The sequence below is a fragment of the Myotis nattereri genome (assembly GCF_964212035.1).
Source record: "Myotis nattereri genome assembly, chromosome: 1".
Classification (NCBI taxonomy): domain Eukaryota; kingdom Metazoa; phylum Chordata; class Mammalia; order Chiroptera; family Vespertilionidae; genus Myotis; species Myotis nattereri.
In genome coordinates, this window is record NC_138075.1 from 45655814 (window position 1) to 45683595 (window position 27782).

Consider the following 27782-nt stretch of genomic DNA (forward strand, 5'->3'; position numbering starts at 1 on the left):
ATTGTCCTTTGCAAAAGTCTAGAGGCCTGCCCTAGCCGGTTTGGCTCCGTGGATAGAGCGTCGGCCTGAGGACTGAAGGGTCCCGGGTTCGATTCCATCAAGGGCACATGCCCAGGTTTCGGGCTTGTTCCCCAGTAGGGGGTGTGCAGGAGGCAGCCCATCCATGATTCTCTCTCACCATTGATGTTTCTGTCCCTCTCTCCCTCTCCCTTCCTCTTTGAAATCAATAAATATATATTTTTTAAAAAGTCTAGACTAGAGGCCTGAGGGATATGGCTCTTTCAAAGAACTGAGAGAAAAGAGCATGAAGAGTGGTGTAAAGCTGGAGAAGTAGGAGGGTGCCAAACCATGCCGAGCCTGAGCTTTATCATTATCCTAAGAACAGAAGGAAGCCATTGAAATATTTAAGCCACGTGGTAAAGCGATCAGCTTTATATTTCCATAGGTTAAACTTAGCTGTAATGTGGAGAATGGATTGGAAAAGTCAAAATTGGATAGGAGGAATGGAGTAATCTAAGTAGAAATGTTATGATGTGATTTGGAGATATGGAGAAATGGACAGACTCGAGGGATATTTAGGAGGTAAAATGGATAGGATATGTAGGGTAGACCCGTGGGGGCGCGCACGTACAGTGCGATTGAAACTTCGTGGCTCGTGCAGAAGTCGGTATTTTGTGGAAGAGCCACACTCAAGGGGCCAAAGAGCCGCATGTGGCTCACGAGCCGCCGTTTGCCGACCACTGGGTAGACAGAAGGAGTTGTCAAGGATGACTTGTAGGTTTCTGACTTGCCTAGCTGGATAGATGGTATGCAGTGAACTGGGAAAATTAGAAATTCAGTTTTGTACATGATGAGTTACAGGTACCAGTGAGAAACTTAAGAGCTGTAAAATGGAAAGTAGGGATCTGGAGCTCAGATTTGATGCCTGGGATGTAGATAAAGAATTAGTCAGTTATCCGTAATGCCATGTGTATAAATGAGTGAAGAGGGCCTACGATGGAGTCTTGGATACTTACTGACCAGGTTAGAGGAAGATGCATCTTCAAAGAAGATCCAGGAGGAGTGTCCAGAAAGGGAGAAAAGTCAGGTGAGTACTGTGTTTCAGAAGTCAGCGGAAACATTTGTCCAGAAAAAGGAACTGATCAAAAGTTTCAGATGTTGCTGAGAGGTCAAGTAAAATAGTACTGAAAAGCATTCTTTCAGGTTATCAACCTGAGGATTATTTCCCTTTCTTCAAAGGAACCTTACCTAGAAGATTAATATGTAAACAGATTTTTGTTATAAGCTTCTCTGGTTGAAGTGGCAGGTGAGGTTCCTGTCCTCTGCATATTTCACACCCATTTGGATCATAGTTTGAAACCCTCTGAAAAGTTCAGATCATTTTATGATAGATGAAACTCAACAATTGATGTAAAATGATTTGTTCAAAAGTATATTATTATTTAGTGTTTAGAACCCGGTTCTTCTGATTTTTAGCTCAGTTCTTTTCCATATCTATTATCATTTCCAGCTTTCATCATGTCTGAGTTTGAAATATGGTTTAACTGACTGAAGCACATGTATTTTGCTGCAGGTGGATCCTAACTGTGTAATAGGAAGACTGCTTGGATGAATAAACGTGTTTACTTCCCCCCCCCCCCCCCCCCCAGAGGAAAAGATGCTGGAACCACAGGAGAATGGCTTGATTGACCTACCAGATTATGAGCATGTAGAAGATGAAACATTTCCTCCTTTCCCTCCTCCAGCTTCTCCAGAGAGAGATGATGAAGGAGCTGAGCCTGATGACGGTCAGTATAGAGTTCTAAAAAAAGTGTCTATGTTCAGTTATCCATCTATCAGCTTAGAAATGATACATTTTACAAGTGAAGCTTAAATTATTTAAGTAATATTAAATCTTGGTATATCTCACCAGAGTCAGGAAGAGGAGCACCTGTTCCTGTACCTCCAAGGAGAACAGTTAAAAGGAATATCCCCAAACTTGATGCTCAGAGGTATATGTACTGTTGCCTTAAACATTCGTATTTTTTTTAATATCTTTTTTTCTTCCTTATGTTACAATCTGTTGGTAAGGATGATTTGAAAATCAGATATTTATAAAGATATTAGAGGCCCCGTGAATGAAATTTGTGCACTGGGGGGCAGGGGGAGGTAGGTCCAGGACCCTTGCTCCTTACCGCCCACCTGCTCACTGCTCCTGCTTGGCTTGCTGCTCCTTAGTGCTGCTGCAGAGTCAGGAGAGGCTCCCGCCACCACCGCTGCGCTGACCAGCCGTGAGCCTGGCTTCTGGCTGAGTGGCACTTCCCCTGTGGCAGCACACTGACCACCAGGGGGCAGCTCCTGTGTTGAGCGTCTGCCCCCTGGTGGTCAGTGCGCATCATAGCGACTGGTCGTTTTGGTCGTTCCGCCATAACAATCGCTTAGGCTTTTATTATATAGGTTTTTTTCAGTTCAGATAATATCTTTTCTTCTTATGGTCTTGGTTTGGCCTTGATAGTTCTAGAAAACTTGGAATTTAAAAACATATTTTTATTCACAGATTGATTTCAGAGAGAGGGCTTCCAGCATTAAGACATGTGTTTGATAAGACAAAATTTAAAGGTAAAGGTCATGAGGTAAGAAATGCCTGGTTTTTATCTTTGTTTTTGAAAATATAGTTGTCCCTCACTATCTGTGGGAGATTGGTTCCAGGACCCCTGTGGATGCTGGAATCCACAGATGCTCAAGTCTGTTATATAAAATGGCATAGTATTTGCATATAACCTACTTTAATTATCTCTAGGTTACTTGTAATGCCTAACAGAATGTAAATGTTAAGTAAATAGTTGTCATTATATTACATTGTTTAGGGAATAATGACAAAAAATGTCTGTACATGTTCAATACAGATGCAGCAACCATCATAGGCCTAACTACATAGCACATGTCAGCAATAGCATAACATTTATTTTCCCTGAATATTTTTAATTCACAGTTGGTGGAATCCATGTATGCAGAACCCACTCATAGGTAGGGCTGACTGACTATAAAACTGGGTCTGCTATCATGTTAGGAATCTTAGAGTGTTTTACAGATGTAATCATTCATCATTGTATCTTTTGAGAAACTGTGATGTGGAAAGGGCACTGTTAGAAGAATCAGAAAACATGTCTTGGTTTTGCCACCGTATGACTTTAGTAAAATCATGTATGAGTCAGTAAGCCTGACTTTGTACTTCATAATTTTGAGGAATAAAATTTACTTTGTCTACTTCAGAGAGTGGTTTTAAGCTTTATGAGAGCAAGGACTTTACCTGTATTGATCACTTAGGTGTCCCTAAGATAAGGAACCATGCCTGGTTTATAATAGGCATCAGTTAAGTTTTGTTGAAAAATGGAGACATTTAAGAACTGTCACCCTTGCCAGGTGGCTCAGGAATTAGAGTATTGGCTCGCACACTGAAGGGTCATGGGTTCAATTCTTGGACAAGGGCACATACCTGGGTTGCAGGTTTAATCCCCCAGCCCCATGAGGCAACCAATCGATGGTTCTCTTTCCCCCTCTCTCTCTTCCTTCCATTATCTCTAAAAATTAATGGAAAAAATATCCTCAGTGAGGATAACAACAACAAAAAAGCTTTGTATTTCATTTAATATAAAAAACTTTTAATGTTAAGTTGAAATTTCAAACATAGGTATTCTGGTCTGAGACTGTTTAAACTGTTCTTGCTGGTCTTCAGTACTTTGTTCTTGGGATTTCTGAATGTATTTTCACAATGCTGAATTCTCAATGCTTTCTTCTCTATGTATGATTTAGGGGACCAACCACTTTGTTTAGTTATTCCTAAAAGATATCTTGATATATTTTATTAAAGCTTATTTTTAGGGTTACTTTACTGTCCTGCAAAACCACATGTGATTATCTTTTAACTTCTATTAAACTTTTTTTAAAATATATTTTTATTGATTTCAGAGAGGAAGGAAGAGGGAGAGAGAGAGAGAGAAACATCCACGATGAGAGAGAATCATTGATTGGCTGCCTTCTGCAAGTCCCCCAGTGGGGATCAAGCCCGCAACCCGGGCATGTGCCCTTGACCGGAAACGAACCTGGGACTTTTCAGTTCACAGGCCGACGCTCTATCCATTGAGCCAAACCGGCTAGGCCCTATTAAACTTTCATCTGTTTTATTTCCTCTGATTAAAAAAAAAAATTTGTATACAGTGCTCTTTTAGACTGCAATCCTCTAAGCCCTTAATAAATATTTTTCTTTTTAGAATTTCTTCACCTTATAAATGTAAAGTGACACCAATGACTTTGCCATTACTATTCAATTCTAAAATCTGCTGACCAGATCAGTTCTGAGAATGAGTTTTCTCTTTAGCATTTTTATTTTTATGTGCCAGGCTGAAGACTTGAAGACGCTAATCAGACACATGGAGCACTGGGCACATAGGCTATTCCCTAAACTGCAATTTGAGGATTTTATTGACAGAGTTGAATACCTGGGAAATAAAAAGGAAGTCCAGGTATGTGTTGAGATTATTATGAGTTTCATTCAGTGTTGAATAGTACGAGGTAAGATTTAGTTAAGGCTGAGTAGCTGTTTGGGGGTCTTAATTTTTAAATCTGTCTTGGTAGAAAGAAGGAAAATGAGTAGTTATTTAAAGAACATCTTTTTTGAAACTCAGAATGGAATAAATGACTATTTTCCTCTAAATGTTATTAACAAAAATATAAAAATGTCTCTTTCCAGACCTGTTTAAAACAAATTCGACTTGATCTCCCTATTTTACATGAAGATTTTATTAGCAATAATGGTAAGAATATAGGCTTGTCTACTTCATAACAATTTTTCTTTTAGAAATGGACTTAGTTGGGTGGACAGTATTACAGGGCTGGTTTTAGTCTATGTTGAGTATACTAGTATAATTAAAGTACAATAATGAGTTTAAATGCTTTGGTAGATTTAGAATGTTGTGTATGATATTTTTTTCTTTAGAGAAATGGCTGCAATGCTATTAAGAGATGTAAAAATGTATTTAGCCATAGAACATGAGCTTTTAAGAACTCTGATGGTGACCCACTGATCCTTTGTGGTGCTTATTAGTAAAAATATATGACAAAATACATGTACACCATTAAAAACGTGGCTCTGGGAAAATTAGGCAGAATAATTTGATGATGAAATAGTTTTTATTTCACTTAAGAGTGCAGATCCTGGCCTAGCCGGTGTGGTTCAGTGGTTGAGTATTGACCTATGAGCCAGGAGGTCATAGTTCGATTCCTAGTCAGGAAACATGCCCAGGTTGCGGGCTCGATCCCCAGTAAGGGGTGTGCAAGAGGCAGCAGATCAGTGATTCCCTCTCATCATTGATGTTTCTGTCCCTCTCTCCTCCTTTCCTCTCTCTGAAATCAATAAAAACATAAAAAAAGAGTACAGATCCTGGGTATAGGACTTTAGTAAGACCTATGTGACTGTTCCTGGTATTGATTGCATTTGTTGGCTGTACAGTGCAACCATAGGCAGTCACACACATCAAAACATATGGTTCCTGCCGACAGGGTCTGTATAGTTATCAGATTTCCTGTGCGATGGCTCCATACATGTTTGTTTGCTTTTTAAACTTTTAATATATGTGGTGGAAAATACAGGCTCCATATAGAATTCCCCAAAGTTATTTATAAATTACTTTTAGAAGTGAAAGATTGTGATTTAAATAATCCAAGATTAATTGATATTTTGGTAATATATGGTATGTACTGATGGCATAGGATTTGACATATGGAAAGGGATTAGCTATTACAGTACTAAATCCCACACCATCTACCACTGAATTAGTTTATTCAGTGACACTTTTAACCCCCCCAATCAAATCTTGGTTTTTACCTTACTAAAATACATAAATCCACATGGAAATAAGTCATTAATTGTACTTAATAAATCTCAATGTTCATTTTTAAATCCATTCACCAATGCAAGGTTTTTTTGTTGAAGTTTACTAGAAAATTTCATTTACCATTTTGTAATCAATTGGTTTTCTTAAAAATTAAGCAGGGGTTATACTTTAATATTTTTTACTAATGTGTAGTCTTGTTACTCCTCTGCTCAAATCCCTTTAGTGGCTCCTTATTTTGCTCAATGTAAAAGCCAAAACCCTTATAATGTCCAACTTGGCCCTACAGAATCTGTTCTGTGTCCTCAACCCATTCCCCTTGCCTCTATGACTGTATCCCTCCCTACACTGCTTCAGCTACGCTTGCCTCCTTAGCTGTTCCTTGAACCTTCCAGGCACATTTCTGTCTTAAGGCTTTTGCACTCTCTCACTCTGCCTTAAACATTGTCCTCCAGCCTCCAAATTTTTTACTATCTTCAGGACTGTGCTCAACTGTCAACTCTGTGAAGTCTTCCTAACCACATTGGTAAAATTATACTTAATTGTTAATCCTGATTTCCCTATGCTTTTTTTTTTTTAATATATTTTATTGATTTTTACAGAGAGGAAAGGAGAGAGATAGAGAGTTAGAAACATCGATGAGAGAGAAACATCGACCAGCTGCCTCCTGTACACTCCCCACTGGGGATGTGCCCGCAACCCAGGTACATGCCCTTGACCGGAATCGAACCTGGGACCCCTCAGTCCGCAGGCCGACGCTCTATCCACTGAGCCAAACCGGTTTCGGCTCCCTATGCTTTTTAAAATATATATTTTTATTGATCTCAAAGAGGAAGGGAGAGGGATAGAGAGATAGAAATATCAATGATGAGAAAGAATCATTGATTGGCTGCCTCCTGTACACCCCCTATGGGGGTTGGAGCCCGTAACCCGGGCATGTGCCCTTGACTGGAATTGAACCGGGACCCTTCTGTCCGCTGATTCAAAACAGCTAGTGCTCCGTATGCTTTTTTTTTTTAATCCTCACCTGAGGATGTTTTTCCATTGATTTTTAGGGAAAGTGGAAGAGAGAGGGAAAGACAGAGAAATATCAATGTGAGAGAAACACACTGATTGGTTGCCTCCTGCAGGAGCCCCGAACAGGGCCGGGGCCAGGGGAGGAGCCTGCAACCAAGGTACCATGCCCTTGACTGGAATTGAACCCCTGGGACCCTTTGGTCTGCAGGCTGATTATCCACTGAGCCAACCCGGCTAGGGCCTCCCTATGTTCTTTTAAATAGCATTTGTTTCTCTTTATTAAATAATTTGCTTATCTTTTAGATTATGTGTACCAACATGATAGCATCCTGTAACACATTGAATATATCTGGCTTTAGCTTCTTTGCCACAATAGTCTGCCTATGACTTGCAGTAAATGTATTTCATGTGTGGTTCTCATTTGTTTTTAATCCCATTTTTATCCTAGTCTCAGCTCCAGCAGTGGTTACATTCACATTGTTTTTCCATAAAACATTGTATTAAAGAGGCGATTTCTTGTTGATGATATCTTTCCTTTTATAGTTCACAAAAAGTAGATCTTTATCTATTTCATTATTATTAATTCAGAATCTTGTAAGCCCTATGAGGTGAAGCATATTAGAAACCCTACATATTGCACAATTGGTTCTAATACATTGCTTAACTTCCCCAGCAAAGTTTTCTACTTGTATGCCATTAATATTTCCCGATAAAGGAATGCATTTTAGTTTCTTGCCACGAATTTTTTCCATGTCAGGAAGGCAGAAACCTCAAAAGGGGTTTGAATTGTAAAAGACTGGATTAAATATATGAATTTTAAACCTCACTAGAATAATTGTAAAGGTTTGTCTTCATGTTTGAAATGTTTTGATATTTGTGCTGGTTTTTACTATCACCAGCTGATCTCAGTGCATAGTATCTACATAAGGATGGTGTATGTAAATTAATATTTCATTTTCTTTATTATTATTTTTTAATGATGGTCTTGGTGATAAGAAAATTTTTTTTCTTGCCTAGTTGTCAGATTTGATGAAGTTATGTTTTAACCCTATTATGTGAATGATGTAAAAAGAAGGGAAAGGATCAGCTTTGCCATTTATTTTTTACTAGAGGCCCGGTGCACGAGTTAGTGCACGGTTAGGGTCCCTTGGCCTGGCCAGTAATCATGGCCTATGGGGGGGCCAGTCGGCATGGGGGAGGGGCAGTGGGAGGTTGGCTGTGGGAATGCACTGACCACCAGGGGGCAGCTCCTGCGTTGAGCGTCTGCCCCCTGATGGTCAGTATGCATCATAGTGACTGGTCTACCAGTCGTTTCAGTCGTTTGGTTGTAAAGGTCACTTAGGCTTTTAGATATATATTTTTTTAGTTTGCTTGTACTTGTATTATCTTCTACTTTCAGGTGTTTATTTTGCAAACAAATCTTTTTAAACTACCACTTGTTTATTATGTTGGGGTTGTTTTGGTTAAAATTAGTCTGTTAGTCTACTTAACTGGGCAATCAGAATCAGCTGTGTGTCACAATATGCTGAAATTAAAAAATGAGTGAGCCCAACTCTCCTCCCCTTCCTCAATGTGGAGCTGCCTTTATTAAGTTAGCTTATGCCATAGGAAAGCTGACATATGGATAAGTGATAGTTTATCACTGCCCATTCTTATTTTAAATATGGTAGTAAAATTTAACTTTTCATAATTCTTAAATGAATTATAAATGGAAGATTTAATATTTACTTTCCATAACATCGTGGATTATTTTGGGGGTATCCTACTTTGAAATAACTAGTGTACATGGCTTTAAGAGTTGATTAAGAGTAAAAATGTAGAGAATAATGCGCTGAATTAAAAATATTAACTTGGAACTATGTCCACGGATCTCTAAATTTCTCTCCCTAGTTTTGTGTCTGGGTTTTACCCTATTAAAAATAGCCTATATAAAATTATTACTGTGTATTATGGCAAGCTATTAAAATGTTTTTGTTTAACATAAAATAAGAATATTCTTTGGATTCTTTAAGTTCTTTTATTAGTCCAAGCATAAAATATTTCTAATCATAACTAAGAACTTTTGCTTTCCATTCATATATATATTTTAATCCTCATCTGAGGATATTTTTTCCATTGATTGTTATTTATTTTATTTATTTATTTTAAATTGATTTCAGAGAGAGAGAGAGAGAGAGAGAGAGAGAGAGATAGAAACATCAGTGATGAAAGAGACACATTGATTGGTTGCCTCCTGCATGCACCCTGACCAGGGCCAAGGATCAAGCCTGCAACCAAGGTACATGCCTTTGACCAGAATCGAACCTGGGATCCTTCAGTCCGCAGGCCAGTGCTCTATCCACTGAGCCAAACTGGCTAGGGCTTCCATTGATATTAGAAAGAGTGGAAGGGAGGGGGAGAGACAGAGAGAAACATCGATGTGAGAAACACACATCGATTGGTTGCCCTCTGCATGTACCCCGACTACCGTCAGGGATTGAGCTTGCAACTGAGGTACGTGCCCTTGACTAGAATCGAACCTGGGCTCTTCAGTCAGCAGGTTGATGCTCTAACCACTGAGCAACCGGCCAGGGCCGTTCATGTATATTTTTAAATTAGTGTTTTTATTTGACTTAAAATGCCTCTTTAAAGTGACTTATAAATATTCCTTTTACTTGTTTGAATCAAACATGTTTGTAACATTCTCATGCCTCACCAATTGTTTCTTCTGGTCTGCACCTGTCACTTTAAACTGGTTTTAAATTAATAGCTATATAAGCTCTTTTTCTAACTAGTTTAATACTAGAGATGTACTCACTTTTTTTTTTTCTACTGCAGATGAAGTAGTGGAAAATAATGACCATGATGTAACTGCTACTGAATTAGATCCATTTTTGACAAACTCATCTGAAAATGCGACGTTTGCTTCTGAGTCAAGTAGAAGCCTAACTGAAGAGCAACAGCAAAGAATCCAGAGAAATAAACAGCTGGCCTTGGAAAGAAGACAGGCAAAGCTACTGAGTAATAGTCAGTCCTTAGACAATGGTAAATGTTACGCTGGTTTTTATGTGTTACCATTAATATAGCAAGGGCATGTTAGAAATTTTAACTTCTCTACAATCTTCCAAATAAAATACCTCTAGAAATAGAAAAATGATATAGTATATTAAGTTTATGTACAGTTGAGAGAAAAAGACTGTGTGTGTGTGTGTGTGTGTGTGTGTGTGTGTGTATGTGTATGTGTGTTACCTATTTGGAATCTCCAAAGAAGAAATTATCCAAGATGGTTTTCTGAATAGTTGAATACCTTTTAAAGAGTTATTTTAATAATTTAAAATTGATTCTGAGTCTTTCAAAAACTTATTCTTCCCTGACTCCTTAATGCATGTAATATAATTTTATCTTTAGGATCATAATTATGAACATTAATTATTATGGTACTTTTCCTAAACATATAAAATGCTTTTTGCACCCAGTGAGGATTTTAGAGCCATTTGCTAAGATGTGAATAAGTGATCCTAAAAATTTAAAAAAATATATATATTTTCATTGAATTCAGAGAGGAAGAGAAAGAGAGAGAGAGAGAGAAAGAGAGAGAGAGAGAGAGAGAGAGAGAGAGAGAGAGAAACATCAATGATGAAAGAGAATCAGAAGAGAGAGAGAGAGAGAGAGAGAGAGAGAGAGAGAGAGAGAGAGAGAGAGAAACATCAATGATGAAAGAGAATCATTGATTGGCTGCCTCCTGCACATCCCTCACTGGAAATCGAGCCTGCAATGTGGGTGTGCCCTGACCAGGAATTGAACCGTGACCTCCTGGTTCATAAGTCGATGCTCAACCACTGAGCCACACCAGCTGGGCCCTAAAATGCTTTGTTGTTTTTTTTGCCTTGTGTCACTTGTTGTGAGCTATCAGTTTGATTACCTGTTACATTCCCTTCTCTCTAGAAAAACTGCCATAAGATGAACTATTTTAATTTTTAAAAATATTTTTATTGATTTTTGGAGAGAGAGGAAGGGAGAAGGAGAGAGAAAGAGAAACATTGATGTGAGAGCAGAACATCAATTGGCTGTCTCCTGCATACTCCCTATCTGGGCACATGCCTGACCGGGAATTGAATCAGCAACCTTTTGGTGCATGGGATGACACCCAACTGAGCCACACCATCCAGGGCAAATTGTGCTGTTTTTAAAACAGACTGTGGGTTTGGAAACTAGACAACCATGTTTGTTAAAGTTGTATTTAAGCCCTGGCCGATATGTATGGTTCAGTGGTTGGATGTTGGCTTGTGCACTGAAGGGTCTTGGGTTTGATTCCAGCTCAAGGGTAAGTACCTGGTTGCAGGTTCGATCCCAGGCCCCTGTTGGGGCACGTGGGAAGACAGCCGGTCGGTTTCTCTCTCTGCCTCCCTCCCTTCCTCTCTTCCGCTTTTTGTAAAAATCAATGGAAAAAATATCCTCAGGTGAGAATTAACAAAAACAAAACAAAACTGTATTTAGAAATAACTGCCGCCCTGGCCAGGTAGCTCAGTTGGTTTGAGCATCGACTCAATATGCCAAAGTTCTGGGTTTAATCCCCAATCAGGGCACATATAAGAATTAACCAATGAATGCATAAATAAGTGGAACAACAGTTGATGTTTCTCAAATCAATCAATCAAAATCAATAGGTAGGTAGATAAATAAAATTGCAAATTGGCTTTGAATGAAGCAGGATGGCATGTCATTCTCTATTTCCAATCCAGTTTTTCCTTTTGAAATAGGAAAGTAAGAATTAGAGTAAGTACTGAAGATTATCATGTCATAAAACAAAGTTCACCCAAGATAATAAAATTCTCAAGTGGAAAGTATTGTGACTACATTATCATGATTTTTTATAATTAAAATGAATTTAAGTTTTAAATTTACAAATGGATGTTTTATTTCCATGTGAAAAATTACATAAAGATAGAACTATTGTTGATAGCAGTGTCTTCCTTGTCATCATCAATAAGCATTTTAAGGCTCATTTTCTATTTATAATATATGACTTTAAAAATTTGCCCATGTAGATACAAATACCTGAAATTTTCTTTACTATAGATCACTTTGACATACAGCTGTTAAGAGCATTTGAACTTTTAAAACGTGTCTAGTAGTTGTGATTTTGAATGAGAACAGTTGCATTTGGAAGTGATTCAAGTTTGAGTTCAGTACCTTTCAAGACCTCTTACATTAAATTTTTTTTAATTTTTATTTATTGATTTTTAGAGAAAGGAAGGAAGGGAAAGAGGAACATTGATTTGTTCTTCCATTTACTTATTCATTCATTGATTGTTCCTTGTATGTGCATGATAGCAGCCTTGGTAATAGAACCACAACATTGGCGTATTAGGAAGATGTTCTAACCAACTGAACCACCCAGCCAGGGCCAAGACCTCTTGCATTTTTGAATGGACTTTATACATGTATAAAAATGGCTTTATTTGGAAGTAATCATAATTAACATGAACTAAAATGGTCATATTTATCATTTCTATTGATCTAAGCTTGTGAAGAAATTTGTGTTAGGTAAGATTGGATGAGGTGCTTAAATAATGTGTAACAATGATTTCTCTTTCAGACTTGTTAATGAATACATCCAGGGCACAGACAGTTGAAGATGTTAATACGGGTGAGGATCAAAACAAGGAGAAGTCAGATGAACTTAAGGAAGACATTCTAGATAATCTGCATAATGATGCTGCTGCCAATACTGTAAATGAAGAGGAGGAATTAAAAATAGAGAAAACTCAACTGGACCAGTCCTTTTAAATGTACAGCATTAACTTTATGCTTCATTCCGAAAAGTTATTGAAGTTGAAGAGTCCTCAACTAAAAGGAAATTAATTTGGTATCCTCAAAGTTTGAGATTACTATATATTTTGTCTACTTTGAGTGAAATCCTTATGTAGTAAAACCTTTACAGATTCCTGTTTAAAATCTGGTATTTATAATTATACTTGCTTCTCATTAACTTTAGTTAAGCCTATTTACTTTCTTTAGTGTTGTATATAGATATGACTTCATAACAATGACTGGTAGTTAATAAGCACCTTCTGCTGCCAGTGTGCCATTCTGTGCCTTGTTTTCACTAAATTAGGTGGAGTTTTAAGATGTAAATATATATGAATATTAATTTCCATTTAAATAAAAAAAATAAAAATCTTATCAACTATCTAGAGATGCTTTATAAAAGTTTCTTTTTTAAAAAAAAATCTTTTTGTTGAGAATATTACAGATATCCCTCTTTTCCACCCCATTGCCTCCCTCCACCCTGTCCAGGCCTTCACCACCCTATTGTCTGTGTCCATAGGTATGTATATCTATATATATAAAATAGAGAAATATGCTAATTAACCGGGACACCATAATGGGTTGACCAGACAGGAGGTTGCATGCGCAGGGGCGGGGCAGCACGGGCCTCCATTCACCTGCACTGGGGGAGGGCCTGATTAGTAGCAGTCTCAGCTGCTTCCAAGGGTTGGAGAGGGAGGCAGAGCCGGACCGGAGGGTGGGCAGAGCCACCGCACGATTTTGAATTGCGCACTGGGCTCCTAGTATGCATATAAGATCTTTGGTTAATCTCTTCCTGCCTGCACCCCTTCCTACTGAGATTTGTCTATTTTATTCATCAGTTTATTTTGTTCATTAGAATCCTTGTTTGTTTGATTTTTAGGTATAATTGTTGATAGATATGTATTTATTGCCATTTTATTCTTCTCTTCCTCCTGTTCCTCTCCCTCCTCCTCTTCCTCTCCCTCCTCCTCTTCCTCTTCCTCCTTCTCTTCTTCCTCTTTCTCCTCCCCCTCTTCCTCCTCTTCTGTAGAGAAATCAGCAGTCATATGGGAGCTCCCTTGTAGGTAACTAACTGCTTTTCTTTTGTTGCTTTTAAGATTCTTTGTCTTTAACCTTTGCCATTTTAATTATGATGTGTCTTGGTATGGGCCTCTTGTTTGAGACTCGCTGCCCTTCCTGGACTTGTAAGTATATTTCTTTCACCAGGTAGGGAAGAGTTTTCTGTCATTATTCCTTCAAATAGGTTTCAATATCTTGTTCTCTTCTCCTTCTGGCACTCCCATAATGTGAATGTTGGTACGTTTGAAGTTGTCCCAGAGGCTCCTTACACTGTCTTCATATTTTGGGATTTTATTTTTCTTTTTGCTCTTCAGACTGGGTGTTTTTTGGTTCCTCATATTCCAAATCGTTGATATGATTCTTGGTATCCTCTACTCTGCTGTTCATTCCCTGTAAATTATTTTTCATTTCAGTTAGTGTATCCTTCATTTCTGACTGTTCCTTTTTCATATCTTTGAAATTCTCACTAAGATCCTGAGCGTCTCACTAAGTCCTTGAAACTCTCATTAAGATCCTTGAGCAACCTTATAATCATTGTTTTGAACTCTGTATCCTTTAGTTTGCTTGCTGTGATTTCATTTAGTTCTATTTCTGGAGATTTCTTCTGTTCTTTTATTTGTGACATGTTTCTTTGTCTCCACATTTTGGCTGCTTTCCTGTGTTTGCTTCTATGTATTAGGTAGAGCTGCTAATTGGTAAAGTGGCCTTGTGTAGTAGGTGTCCTGTAGGGCCCAATGACTTAGCCTCCCAAGTCACATAAGCTGGGCACTCTAAGTTCCCCCATGTGTGGGCTGTGTGCACAGTCTTGTAGTTGAGCCTTGATTGCTGTTGGCATCACTGGGAGGAACTGACCTCCAGGCCAATTGGCTGTGAGGGCCAGCTATGGCTACAGTGGAAGAGCTGCTGTGTGGGAGACACCCTTATGGAGCAGGGCTTGCTTCATTGGGGCTTTGGTGCTCCCTGAGTCTGCCCCTCGAGTGAGTCGCTTGTGGATGTGTAGAGTTATAATCTGCTATGGCCTGAAACTGTCCACCTAGGTACAGTGGCTTTGGGGGCTCCTGGAGGTGCAAAGTCAGCCACTTCCTGGGGCCACCTGGCAGGAGCTACAGAGCTATCTGCAGATGGCTGCTACTTGTGTTGGGCTTACAAGTGCCCAGCTGAGGCCAAGCTACGAAGCAAGGCAAGCTGGTGCTAGTGCCAGGTCTTGGGCTTCTAATTCATAGATATGGGGCACCCTGATGCCAGCTGCTGCATGTTTGAGAGGTTTTAGGAATGTCTGAAGCCTGAGCCAGGACAGGCCATTCATATGGAAAAGCCACTGCAAACAGCTTGGATGTGGTTGCAAATTGGGTGAGGTGTAGCCTCCGGGAATTTCCAGGTGGAGCCAACAGTGTGAACCAAGCTGATGGAAACTCAGATATGCTACAAGTCAGCTCTGTGGTAGGGGAGATCTCAGCATAGGAACCATGACCCCAGTGAGCACCCCCACCTGAGAGAAAGCCACCCTAGTTCTTGCTCCAATTCTAGATAATCCAGATTTCTCCCATATGTCCCTGGATCTTCCCCCCTTCCCCCGCCCCCAAGCTGCTGCCCCAGTGCTACAGCTCAGAGGAAGTGAGTCCAAGCACTGGCTCTTTATGAGAAATTGCCTGGGTCTCCAGCAGCCTTTGTATCACTCAGCCAATCCCTGCTGGTTTTTATAGCCCAAACTAGAGGCCCAGTGCATGAAATTCATGCACAGGTAGAGTCCCTAGGCCTGGCCAATTATTAGGGCTAATCTATGGGGCGACCGGCGGGGTGATTGGGCACCCCCTGCGGGCACCTGCTTTGGCTGGCCTGGCGCCACCCACTTACTGGCCCTGCTCCCCAATCGCTCTGCAGCCAGTCACCTTCCTCTGTGGGGTGACTGGCGGCTGGGTGATGGGGGCGGGGGAGGGCCTGTTGGCACCCACCTTGGTTGGTCTGGGGCCTGCAGTCTGGGAACAGCCCGTGTTGAGGGTCTCCCCCATGATGGACAGTGTGCGTCATAGTGACCGGTTGTTCCACCCGTCGTTCTGCTGTTCGATCAATTTGCATGTTAGGCTTTTAATATATAGGATTCCCAGCTCTGGAACCCTGGGACCCCTTGCTTCTCTCAGGTCGCCTCTGCAGCTGAGATATCCCTCCCGATGAAAAAAATGCCAGATGTGGGTGTCCGACCAGCCCCTTCCGTGCCTCTGCCCCTCCCACCAGTGTTCATGTATTTTCTTTACTTATTTGTAGAAGTTCTATTCAGTCAGATTTCAGGCAGTTCTGAAGGATGGTTGCTCTGTATTCTAGTAATTTAGATGTGGTTGTGGGACACTGTAACGTCATTTACCTATGCCACCATCTTGGTTCTATAAAAGTTTATTGCTCTTTAGTTCAGCAATTTTCACTTTTGGTAAAATGTTTAAGGTTTTTATATGTGTTCACATGTATTTTGAGAAATGACTTCAATATTTAAAGGGTCACATGAAAGGTTGATATATTGCCTGGCCTGCCTAGGAGTTAGGGAGGTTCAAATGCTCCTTGCTACCTACTGACCAGTTGGAGAGAAACTTGAAAAGTATTATGAAGATAGGGTGGTTTCACAGGAGACCTCTGAGTTAGAGATTCCAAGGATTGGGGATTTTAGAGGGGTAATTGCAGATAAGGAAGTACTACACTGACAACTAAGTTTACAGAAAATCTCTCTAGTTCTTGGCAGGAGATTCCCATTGGGGAAAGGGAAAGGCAAAGCTAGTTTTCACAAACGAGGAGATGGGAAAGTTGCTTTATATGAGAAAGACTGGCAGAGGGATGGTGCTGAAGTGGCTTCCATCCATGAAGCTGGGCAGCTTGCTCACTTCAGGCTTGCTGATTCAGGTGGGGTGACAAGGATGGTTTGGTTAAAGGCCAGGAAGTACAAGAATATATGAGATAATGGGGGCTAGGGAGGCTGTAGTCTTGCTGGGGGCTGTTATAGTAAGCGGCCAAGAGGCATAAGCTTTGAGGATTGTGGCTTGTTCTATCAATAGGGGGATCAACTAGAAGATGGAGCCCAGTCTCTTTAGATGCAACCAATGGCTAGAGAAACTGCTTTCTCAGAATGGCATGTTCTGGCTCTTCACCCTCACCAGCTGGACTAGAGATGACAAAGGGAAAGGGCAGTTACTTTTCCAGTGGGATTTGCTGGTGAAGTGACAAGTCTCCAACAAGAGCAAGACCAAGACCAATGTAACTCATCATCAAAAATGAGGGTGGAAAGGGAGGTTTGAGAGAACAGCTTACCTGAGCACCCCACCCTACTCCTATGCCCTATCACCAGCTGGTGCTGGGGATAGCATGGAGGTTAGAGTCAAATATGAAATAGCTTAAAAGGGATAGGTGGACAGGACCAAGTCTCACTATCTGAAAGTGACTGAAAAGTTAATCTGACAGATGTCAGAGGGGCCTATGACTCCAAATGGCCCACTGTTGCAATTAGTGGAAAGAACTGATTTGAAAGAACTGTTTTTAGGCAAGTTAACCAAATATTAATTCTGGGTTTATTAAAGAGCAACTGGCAACCTGATTTGCAGAGCCAACATTCACTATTCATTTCTGAAAAATCAGTTTCCATAGTGACCTAACTGTACTTTATTTAATGCAACTTTAATGATGAGAAAACATTTTACACATACAGTAGTCCTCCTTAGCTCCAGGGGATATGTTCCAAGACCTCCAGTAGGAGTCTGAGACTGGATGGTACCAAATCCTATCTACACTGTGTTTTCTCTATATATACATATCTATGATAAAGTTTAATTTACAAGTTAGAAACAGTAAGAAATTAACACCAATAATTAATAAAATATAATTATAACATGCTGGAATAAAAACTATGTGAAAGTGGTCTCTTAGCAGACTAGCATGAATTTCCTTTTCCTTCACAATTTCACAGACAGAAGATTCATTCTTACTGTAGATCTTAGTAACTTTAGCATATAATTTTTTTTCTTCCTTACTGAGAACTGTCACCTTTTCACTTAAGGAAGCACTTTATTGCTTCTCTGTGGCACATTTGAATTATCAGCATCACTTTGTGCTTTTGGGCCATTATGAAGTAAAGTAAGGGTTTCTTGAAACACAAACACTGCAATCCTGACAGTCAACCTGATAACCAAGATGGCTGAGTGACTAACAGGTTGGTTGCATACACTGCTTTGCTGTGGGTACACTGGAAGATTCGTGTCTTGTGCGTGATGGAGCAGGATAGCGATATTTCATGCACTTTGCAACTTACGAATTGTTTACTTCTGGAATTTTCCATTTAATATTTTCGGACTGTGGTTGACTGTGGGTAACTGAAACCATGGTAAGCAAAACTGCAGGTAAGGTGGGGGGGGGGGGCTATGGTAAGGGGGGACTACGAAATATTTACCCAATCTCAATCGATTAGAACATTGGGTGACACAAACATTCGACTAATGTTAATGTCGAAAAAAGGGTAAAACATTCACGTAAGATAAAACCCTTTTATTTTATTGAAGTAAGATGAGTATTTCCTATTCCATGACTGTTTGAGACATCTAGGAGAGCTAGGTCCCGTATCTCCTCTAGAAGCATGTACAGGCTTCTTCCCTTGGTTTGGCAGTATTTTTGAAAATCTTCCTGAATGATGTTTACTTTGACTTCTTGGGCAAGCTGAGCTTCCTCCACAGATCGAGTTACTTCCTTCACCAAGTCACTCTTTAGCAAGAGGGAACTCTGATGAAGAAGTTCTGAATCTGGTATCATGTACGGTTTGTTGCTCATTATTTCAAGCCTGATTGTATCAGAATGGCATCGTGAGGCCTGTACGGATATTCTCACCTGTCACAGAGGATAAAATGCGTATTACTAAATCACATTCTTTGTTCTTTACACTGAAAGCAATATGTAATGTAAATACAAGACTTACTGTTACATGGTCAAACAAATGGAACGTAATGGATTCCCCTCCTGTTGTGGTAGAGGTGATTTTGTTCTGAAATCGTTGAAGGGATCCTGGCTTCCATTCAGAACGGCTGTCTGGCCCACATGAGATTACTAAGCCATCTTTATTTTTTAGGTAAGCAGCACCTTTAATCCCAAACCTGAATCATTGCCAGAATAAAAATCCAGAGATAATATATTCTTAGTAGCAGATCTAGAATACTTATCTACAATGCTGGTTTTTCTTCTAAATTAAAAATAACTTTTCCTGTGATTTACCTCTAAATTTTTATTTCATTGATCAGATAGAAACAAAATATCTTGCTACATAAGTAAAATCCTATCCTAAGACTGATACAGACATACTAGACTCTAATCTTTTATACTTTTATAGTGAATTATACAGGATGGGGCAAAAGTAAGTTTACAGTTGTCAGTACGTGAAACGTAGAGTTTATTCTTTTATTATTTAATTACTAGAGGCCCGGTGCATAAAAATTCATGCACTGGAGGGCTCAGCCCAGCCTGCCCCCTCACAGTCTGGGAGCTCTCAGGGGCGGGAGGCAACCTGGCTATCAGGGGAAGGTGATGCCCCATCACATCTCTGCTGCTGCCACTGCCGGCAGCACAAGACTCAGCCAGTCCTGGTTACCTGAGCCTCGGACGGCCCTGGGCAGCTGAGGGAATTGGGGGTCTCCGGAGGCAGGCATCTTGTGGCTGTGGGTGCTGCCATCTTTGAGGGCATGGCAATTAGCATATTCCCTCTTTACTGGCTGTGGGCACCGCCATATTTGAGGGTGGGATAGCAATTAGCATATTTCCTCCTTATTGGCTGTGAGCACCGCCATCTTTGTGATGGTGTGAGGGTCAATTAGCACAGTCACTCTTTATTAGATAGGCTTGTATTATTTTCCATATGAATAACTGTAAACCTACCCTACCGTGTATAATACATTATGTACATATGGTAACTATAAATAATTGCTAAAAGCCCAGCTGGCGTGACTCAGTGGTTGAGCATTGACCTATGAACCAGGAGGTCATAGTTTGATTCCCAGTCAGGGCACATGCCTGGGTTGTGGGCTTGATCTCCAGTGTGGGGCAGCCCATCAATGATTCTCTATCATCATTGCTGTTTCTCTCTCTCTCCCTCTCCCTTCCTTTCTGAAATCAATAAAAATATATTAAAAAAATAATAATTGCTAAAATAAATAAATTATATCTAAAGTACTGTTTGTGTTCTATATTTTTAGTTTAACTATAATTTCTTAACAATTTTTATGTTAGACATAACATACCTTGGTATAAATACGAGCACTCCATTTGTTCTAATTGAATAAATAACCCCATCGGCTATGCAGCGCTCCTCCGTTTCTTGGTCTTTGTCTTTAAAATACATGCACTGGAAGAGCTCAGTAGACTGCTTCTGAGAATGCTGTGCTGCCTGTAAGAAGCACAACCCCAAAGCATGATGAAGACTTCTCTGACATCCCAGACGAAGCATGAAATTTATAGTCTCATAGGACCAAGGTCTTCAAACAAGCGAGGTCTGTCCCAGGCTGGAGCGTCATCCCATACACCACGAAGGTTGTGGGTTCGATTCCCGGGTGGGGCCCATACCTAGTTTCAGGTTTGATCCCTGGTCCAGGTGCATGAAGGAGGCAACTGATTGATGTTTCTTGCATCAATTAAAAACTTTTAATTTAAATAGCCAACATGGCTGGAGGCTATAATAATACTGCAAAGCACAGAACTATAGAACATTGGATATAGAAAATTATATTAAACATTAAGGTAGTTTCTAATCTTATGTGTCTACTTCTATGCTATGCAATATTGAAGCCACTAGCAACAATATGAAATAGAACACAAAACAGCTTCTAAAACAATGATGTAAGTATATTGACATGGTGTGCAAGCAATAACAGATGTTTTAAGTGGGAAAAGGGCAGATTTCAAAACAACAGGTATGGTAAAATATTTTTATAAATAAGCATTATCTAAAATTGTTAATAATGGTTATCTCTGGATGGTAAGATGATAGATGATTTTTTACATTTCTACATTTTAGGGGAAAAAATCTATTGTTAAGTCTTCCAAATCCACATTACGTTATCTCAGGACATTTGTAAATGTATTAAGAGCTACTCAACAAGCTTTATAATTTTTCATGTGATTTCATTGGTTAGAATGATTCTAACGTTTAATTTGCTAGAATATATGGTACTTCATTCTATTACACAATAAAAGGTGATTTAGCGAAGAGATACTGGGTGAAAAAAATTAAAACCCCTCTTACTCGGTTTCTATTGTTGATATGTTTGCATAATTCCTCAAGATCTTTGTTGCTGAACAAATTTTCCTTAACTTCCATTTTCTTATCTTTTGAAATGGCTGCCATTAACAATCGGTGTACTATGATATCTGCATATCTTCTTATTGGAGAAGTAAAGTGAGTGTATTTATCTAATGCAAGACCTTCAAAAAGAACCAAAAGATCAAAATAAACAACAGAAAGTACTTTTGAAACAACCTGCTCAAGGTCAGGGCCACACAAGGAAAACTTTATCGTTCACCATAGTGAAGGAACTCCTCCTCTGCACAGGATCCGGTGGAGAAATAGAGTGCATTGGACATGGCCTGCGTAGCCATAGAGCGGAGCAGTCTGTTCACAATGGGATCATTGGGGTCATTCGCGTTATCCAGAGAATCAGCCAGTGTCTTATTGGACCTGACAAGAAAATGGAAAAACATTTACTTAGTTCCCAGCAATGACTTATAAGCCAACACTCTGAGGGGAGCACCTCACTCGTCAGTCTGTTTCTTAAGCAGTAAAGAGAAATGTGGTGATACCTACAAGGTTAAATTAATGCTTGGCACGTGGCAGGCGGTCAAATACTTGCTGAATTCCTAACACCCTTAACCTAAACATACTGTAGGTCAAAGAATGGACTTTTTCTTTTCTTTTTTTAATCCACACCTGAGGATAGGTTTTCATTGATTGAAGAGAGGGAGGAAGGGAGAGGGAGGAAGAGAGAGGGAGAGGGGGAGGGAGAGAAACATCGATCAGTTGCCTCCTGTATATGCCCAACTGGGATTCGAACCTACAACTTGGGTATGTAACATGACCAGGAACCAAACCACCGGGAATCAAATGATGCTCCAACCACCTGAGCCAAACCGGCGAGGGCTGGACTTTCTCTTTTTTTTAAATCAAGAATTATGGAGTCAAATAGAGATAAAAAACTAAACTAAACTTGAGATACACAAGTAAAAGAAACCTAAATTATTATTATTTAAAGAGAGATAAATCATTCTATTTATTTATTTATTTATTTTTAAAATACAGTATATTTTATTGATTTTTTTACGGAGAGGAAGGGAGAGGGATAAAGAGTTAGAAACATCGATGAGAGAGAAACATTGATCAGCTGCATTCTGTACACCCTCCACCAGGGATGTGCCCACAACCAAGGTACATGCCCTTGACCAGAATCAAACCCGGGACCCTTCAGACCGCAGGCCGACGCTCTATCCACTGAGCCAAACAGGTTAGGGTTCATTCTATTTATTTACTCTCAAATAATTTTCAAAAATCCAGGAAATTGCCTAGCTGGTGTGGGTCAGTGGTTGAGCATTGACCCATGAACCAGGAAGTTATAATTTGATTCCTAGTCAGGGCACATGCCCTAATTGTGGGCTTGATCCTCAGTAGGGGTCGTGCAGGAGGCAGCCAATCGATGTTTCAATCTTTCTATTCCTCTTCCTTCCTCTCTGTAAAATCAGTAAAAAATAATTTTTTTTTTAAAATTAAAAAAATCCCAGGAAATATAGGATTATACTAAAAATTTAATAATAGAGCATACAATTCAGTTCTGTATGTAACCCACTAACAGAAAAGAGGGAAAGGAATGATGGAGAATGAGGAATAGGAAAGCAAAGCAATACAGTGAACAAAAGATACCATCAACTAAGATAGCGGCAAAAAAATCCATTGTGATTAATGAATAAAATTAGCACCTGTTACTTCAAAATAAAATACTGAAAAATCCTCTTATACATCATTTTTAACAGGGAAAGATTTTATCCTGGAGGTAGGGAGTAAAAAGTCTCCGTCCATGGAGGCTTGGACTAATTTGCCATCAGTGTGGTGCCTATGATATGCTGCATTTTTAAAGTAGTGAAATAAATTGAATAATTTTTTGGGATTTGCCTGAGGACTAGAAGAAATTGAATCAAGGTTCTTTACTTCTGTATTACAAATTGTAGTGGGTCTAAATTATGCCTCAATAGACTTGTTTTAATTTTGAGGCTCTATACCTACATTTTAGTATATGAAGAAAAAGCCAAGAAGTTTTCTATTTTTGGTCAACGATCTGGCTATCACATTTTAAGATCTACTGTAAGATAAATAAGTATACAACATTCCCGCCCATTCCTCTGCCCCCTCAAAAGAGGAATTACCGTGTATCTATGAAGAAGCCTTTTGCTTTAGCACATTCTCTTAACTCTGAGAAAAACTCCTGGTGTGGAGGAGGGTGTTGGCGCAACAAGGCCTGGTGAGGAAAGCTCTCCCAGATCTTCTTGGCTACCCAGTGGTTGGCTAGGATCATGCATTCAGCCACCGTCTCATGGACTTCCAGGGGCTGCTTGGGGATGAGGTCACGAATGTTCTTCTTCTCATCCAGCTGCACTCGAACTTCTACCCCTTCCAGTTCCAGGGCACCACAGAGGTCTCGTTTAGCTCGGACATGGCGTGCGATGTCGGTCAGCTTTCCAATCGCCCACACTAACTCCTCTAGCTTGGCTTGTCTGCTCCTCTCATCCAAGTCTCTGAATTCTGGAATATCATCGATGATGTTAAAGTTTCCGTCCAGTAGTTCCTGGGCTGCTTCATAAAACAGTTTGTATGATGATCGAATAATGGTTCTGCCATACCACACTTTCTTAATTTCATAGGAGGTCTTATCCAATTCCCACATGATGCTTACAGCATACCTACAAACCAGTAACACTGAGATGATTATTTAATTCTTCCATGTTTGAAGCAAGCAGAACTCAACTCTAAGTGTAACTTGAAATAAATGGCATTGCTACAAGTTTTTGGTCTGATGTCGCAACCTAAACACTGCACCACTAAATCAACGTTAGACTAGATTTTGTTGAGCTCTGAGCAAATCTGAAATGAGTTCACCTGTAATGTTAGAACTCCTCCCTTACAGCTTTCCATTTTAATTAGAATAGCACAGCACTGACAGAGGGAGTCAGGTCTGCTGGCTCTCTAGTAAAGAAGAGCTAAGCCTTCCAAATCCTACAGAATGACACTGAACCATGGCATCAGCCTTGACGGTAGGTAAATTAGCAGAAAGTTCGTTTACCACTCAGCTACCAAATCACTCTGTTTAAAAACCTGCAACATTTCAACTCGTAAAAACAAAGCGCTAGCCCAGCTGGTGTTGGTAAGTGGTTAGAGCGCCGGACGGCACACTGAAGGATTTGGGGCTCGATTTCTGGACAAGGGCACATGCCTGGGTTGCAGGTTCAATCCCCAGTCTTGGTCGAGGGCATGTGCTGGAGACAACCAATCGATGTGTTTCACATCAATGTTTTGCTCCCCCCACATGCCCGTTTTCCTCCCTTCCGCTCTCTCTAAAAGCAAAGGAAAAAAATATCCTCACCAAAACTCCCCCCCAAAAAACAAAACAAAAAAACTCTACCAAGGGCTATTTTCCCCCCAAGATAGAAAAAGCTCTTATAAATCAATTACTAAATAGATCAAAAACTCAAAAAAAGGGTAAAGAAACATAATTAATTCACAGAAAGGGATATGTAAATGACTCATAAACATAAAAATGTTTAACTTTACTTGCAGTAGTTGAATTAAAATGCAAACTAAAACCACTCTAAAACACAATTTTCATCTATCAAATTGTCAAAGTTAAAAAAATTACAACATACTGTGTTGGCAAGGCTGTGGGGAAACAAGCATTCTCATCCATAGATGGTGAGAACGTAATTATTGTAACCTCTTATAGGGAAATTTGATTAAATCTATCTAACACAAATAATATACCTTTTAAAAAAATTTATTAAATATTTTTTAAAGGTTTGTTTTTTTAAAAATTTATTTTTATTTTATTTTTAAAAAATATGTTTTTATTGATTTCAGAGGGGAAGGGAGAGGGAGAGAGAGATAGAAACATCAGTGATGAGAGAGAATGACTGATCGGCTGCCTTATGCACACCCCACACTGGGGGATCAAGCCTACAACCCAGGCATATTCCCTGACCAGGAATCGAACTGTGACCTCCTGGTTCATAGGTTGACGCTCAACCACTGGGCCACACCGGCCGGGTTATATATACCCTTTGACACAGAAATTCCACTTTAGGAATTTATCCTCCAGATACAGTGTGCTTTTACAAATATGAAATGACTTACGTTCCAAGTAATTCAGTACAGGTTTGCAGTACAGGTTTGTTTATTAATTATGGTATTGTTTTCCACACAAACAATTGTAAACCTACTTTTGCCCCACCCTATATATAACACCAATCACCATTTGTGTGAAAAAGAAAGACCACATGTTGCCCTAGCTGGTTTGGCTCAGTGGATTAAGGGTCCTAGGTTCGATTCCAGTCAAGAGCACATGCCTGGGTTGCGGGCTCAATCCCCAGTTGGGGTGTGCACTGGTGGGGTCCCTCGGCCTGGCATGCAGGGATTGGGCTGAAACTGGCTCTCTGACATCCTCCGAGGGGTCTCAGATTGCGAGAGGGTGGTTCTCAGGTGACGCACCCTGGAATCGGGCTCCCTCCTCTCTGGTTCCGGGTGCATCACCCGAGAACCACAGCTGCCAAGTCACTGTAGCTCAGCATTGCCTGCATTGAGTGTCTGCCCCCGGTGGTCAGTGGTGTCATAGCTACCAGTTGGATGGTCCAACGGTTGCTTGGGCTTTTCTATATATAGATGGGTAACTAAGGGAAAGTGATAGGAGGGATTCTTTCACTAAATATGTTTTAGAAGTATAAATTTTGGACTACATGGTTTTATTACCTATTCAATAATAGATAGAAACTTTAACTACAAAAAAATAACACACCTTCCTAAGTTCATGCTCCTCATGCAAAACAGCCTCAACCAGGGACTACAAATGCACAAATGTTTCCAGACTTTAGCCAACATTAAAAAGCCAAAAACAGAGGGAGAAATGGCCTCACAGGGAGAGAAGGAAGAGAATAGAAGGCTGGAGAAATAAAGCTTTCTGAAAATAAGTGGTACAGAACGGTGTAGAGGATACAGGGAGGAAGCAGGGGTGGGGTGTGGGGTGATAGAGCGTGTTAGAAATAAGAGGAGAAAGAGGCCAGAAGCAAGAGCACCAGGTGTCACACAGGTAAAAATAATGAATTCACCTATCAACGCCTCCCAGGAGGGAACACAAATCCGAGCTGAGGATGGAGGGCAGCATATCATAGCGTCGGTCTGCTAAATAGTAAGTGGTAGCCCTGTGAAAGACACACATACGGTACATGACCTTCAGCAGCAAGAAGTAGAACTGCTGACTGCATGGGTTGCTGTGAGGTAAACGGCCAAAATCTCAGTACAAATTCCCCAAGGCTGTTGTTTTTCCATAAAGTGCAGCCGACTGGGTAATAAAGCTATTCCCATGTTCCCACTTTCCTAAGCGATGCTGCTTCGGGCTGAGTATGCTTCCACTGATATAAAAAAAGAAAGAGAAAATGACATGACTCTTAGTTGTATAAAAAAAAATTAGAGTGTAATGATCCAGTATTTATATAAAATAGTATATTGCTACATGAAAAATTTAACCCATTTCAATTTAGAAAGAAATAATGTGTGAAAAGGTTCTGTTACAAAAAGCAAGGTACATTGACCAAGGTACTATTTTTCTAAAGGGAAAAGGGGAAGTGTATCTCAACGTTTTCTTCTGGAAGCGATCTTCAGAATTGTTAATAAACTGTGAAATCTATGTTTTGAAAATCTGAAACTAGCATAGTTACAAAATATGTTATAGTTACATACACGTGATCACACTGCTGACTTCAAATAGCATTACCTTGTCTTGGCTTCAATGTCAACATAAGAATTTGGAGCGACAAAGTGTGTGACATCTGCAATGTGGACCCCGAGCTCCAGGTTGCCATTGTTTAAGGTTCTGACTGAGAGGGTGTCATCCACATCTTCACAACCTTTGGGGTCAATGCTGAATACAAGATGGGTTTTCCTCAAGTCTCTACGTTCTCGTTCCTCTTCAGGACTCACCTTCCAGGGATTTTCTGGTGTGTTTACTGGCATCTTACACATCTGTACAATGAGAGGCCAAATACTGATTAATTCCCCAGCACACAATTCCTTTAAAAATCTACTCTGACAATCTCAATGTGACCTCATAGAAATCCCATTCATTACCTACTACCCTCTGCAATTGACCTGTGCTTGCTTCTTTTGATCAATAGTGATTTATCAGGTGCCTCATATGTGTCAGGAAATGTGCTAGGCTCTGAAAAGTCAGGAGTCAATAGAAAAAACACAGTCCCCTTCCCGTGGGGATCCTCCCAGTCTGACAGGAATGTTCCACAACTTTTACCAGCCTCTTCAGTTATGGGGCTCGAGCAGAAATGAATGGGTGGCTTATATAAAGGGTACAGCCTCTACCCCACTTTCAAACGATCCATTTATTTAAATGTAGTTGAGCTTTTAATTCAAGTCAAACCCTGAAAAAAAATCAACATGTCCCAAATATTAAAAGCTTATTTTTTTAAAAAAAGGTATTCCTCAAAGATAATTTAAGCAGGACCAATCTAGGGTATTCTCTCTCCATTATTACCCACTTAAACCATCAATTTGTAGTTCAGTAGGCTAAAAGGGAAGAGCATTCTAGTCCTGTAAGTCTAATCCATGCTTTATTTTATTCTAACATTTTCACTATGAGCTGAAACAAGTCAACAAATATTTCTAAAAACTAATGTTAAACATAAAAATTTAACAATGTAAAATATTCTGAAATATTTTACTAATATATCTACTGATCTGTCAAAATTCCACTGAAAATAACACCCAATGCTCTT

General features: G+C 39.8%; 2 protein-coding genes across 2 annotated transcripts in view; one reads left to right on the forward strand and one right to left on the reverse strand.

Moving 5' to 3' along the window:
- The first annotated feature begins 1026 nt into the window (after nucleotides 1-1026).
- Nucleotides 1027-13062, forward strand: TIPIN (TIMELESS interacting protein). The gene is made up of 8 exons (XM_081111230.1): nucleotides 1027-1087; nucleotides 1650-1787; nucleotides 1913-1991; nucleotides 2537-2612; nucleotides 4380-4502; nucleotides 4730-4793; nucleotides 9705-9911; nucleotides 12466-13062. Exons 2-8 carry the CDS (start codon nucleotides 1658-1660, stop codon nucleotides 12654-12656), a joined length of 870 nt encoding a protein of 289 aa, XP_080967356.1. The 5' UTR covers nucleotides 1027-1087; nucleotides 1650-1657; the 3' UTR covers nucleotides 12657-13062.
- A 5180-nt stretch (nucleotides 13063-18242) lies between these two features.
- The window catches only part of DIS3L (DIS3 like exosome 3'-5' exoribonuclease), a gene marked incomplete at its 5' end in the record, with an annotated part of 34033 nt that continues 24493 nt past the window's right edge, over nucleotides 18243-27782 (reverse strand). Inside the window, 8 exons of the mRNA XM_081103074.1 lie at nucleotides 18243-18593; nucleotides 18682-18856; nucleotides 19994-20139; nucleotides 20995-21173; nucleotides 21272-21426; nucleotides 23160-23693; nucleotides 26106-26198; nucleotides 26771-27018. Of these exons, the coding sequence (XP_080959200.1) occupies nucleotides 18258-18593; nucleotides 18682-18856; nucleotides 19994-20139; nucleotides 20995-21173; nucleotides 21272-21426; nucleotides 23160-23693; nucleotides 26106-26198; nucleotides 26771-27018 (1866 nt within the window). The 3' untranslated portion in view covers nucleotides 18243-18257. The remainder of the gene's footprint in view (nucleotides 18594-18681; nucleotides 18857-19993; nucleotides 20140-20994; nucleotides 21174-21271; nucleotides 21427-23159; nucleotides 23694-26105; nucleotides 26199-26770; nucleotides 27019-27782) is intronic.

Excerpts from the sequence above, each read along its gene's own strand:
- TIPIN (XM_081111230.1), top strand. The coding sequence starts at position 1,658 with ATGCTGGAACCACAGGAGAATGGCTTGATTGACCTACCAGATTATGAG. Across the intron at positions 4,503-4,729 it reads GAAATAAAAAGGAAGTCCAG|ACCTGTTTAAAACAAATTCG; the intron begins GTATGTGTTGAG and ends GTCTCTTTCCAG. Across the intron at positions 9,912-12,465 it reads TAGTCAGTCCTTAGACAATG|ACTTGTTAATGAATACATCC; the intron begins GTAAATGTTACG and ends TTTCTCTTTCAG.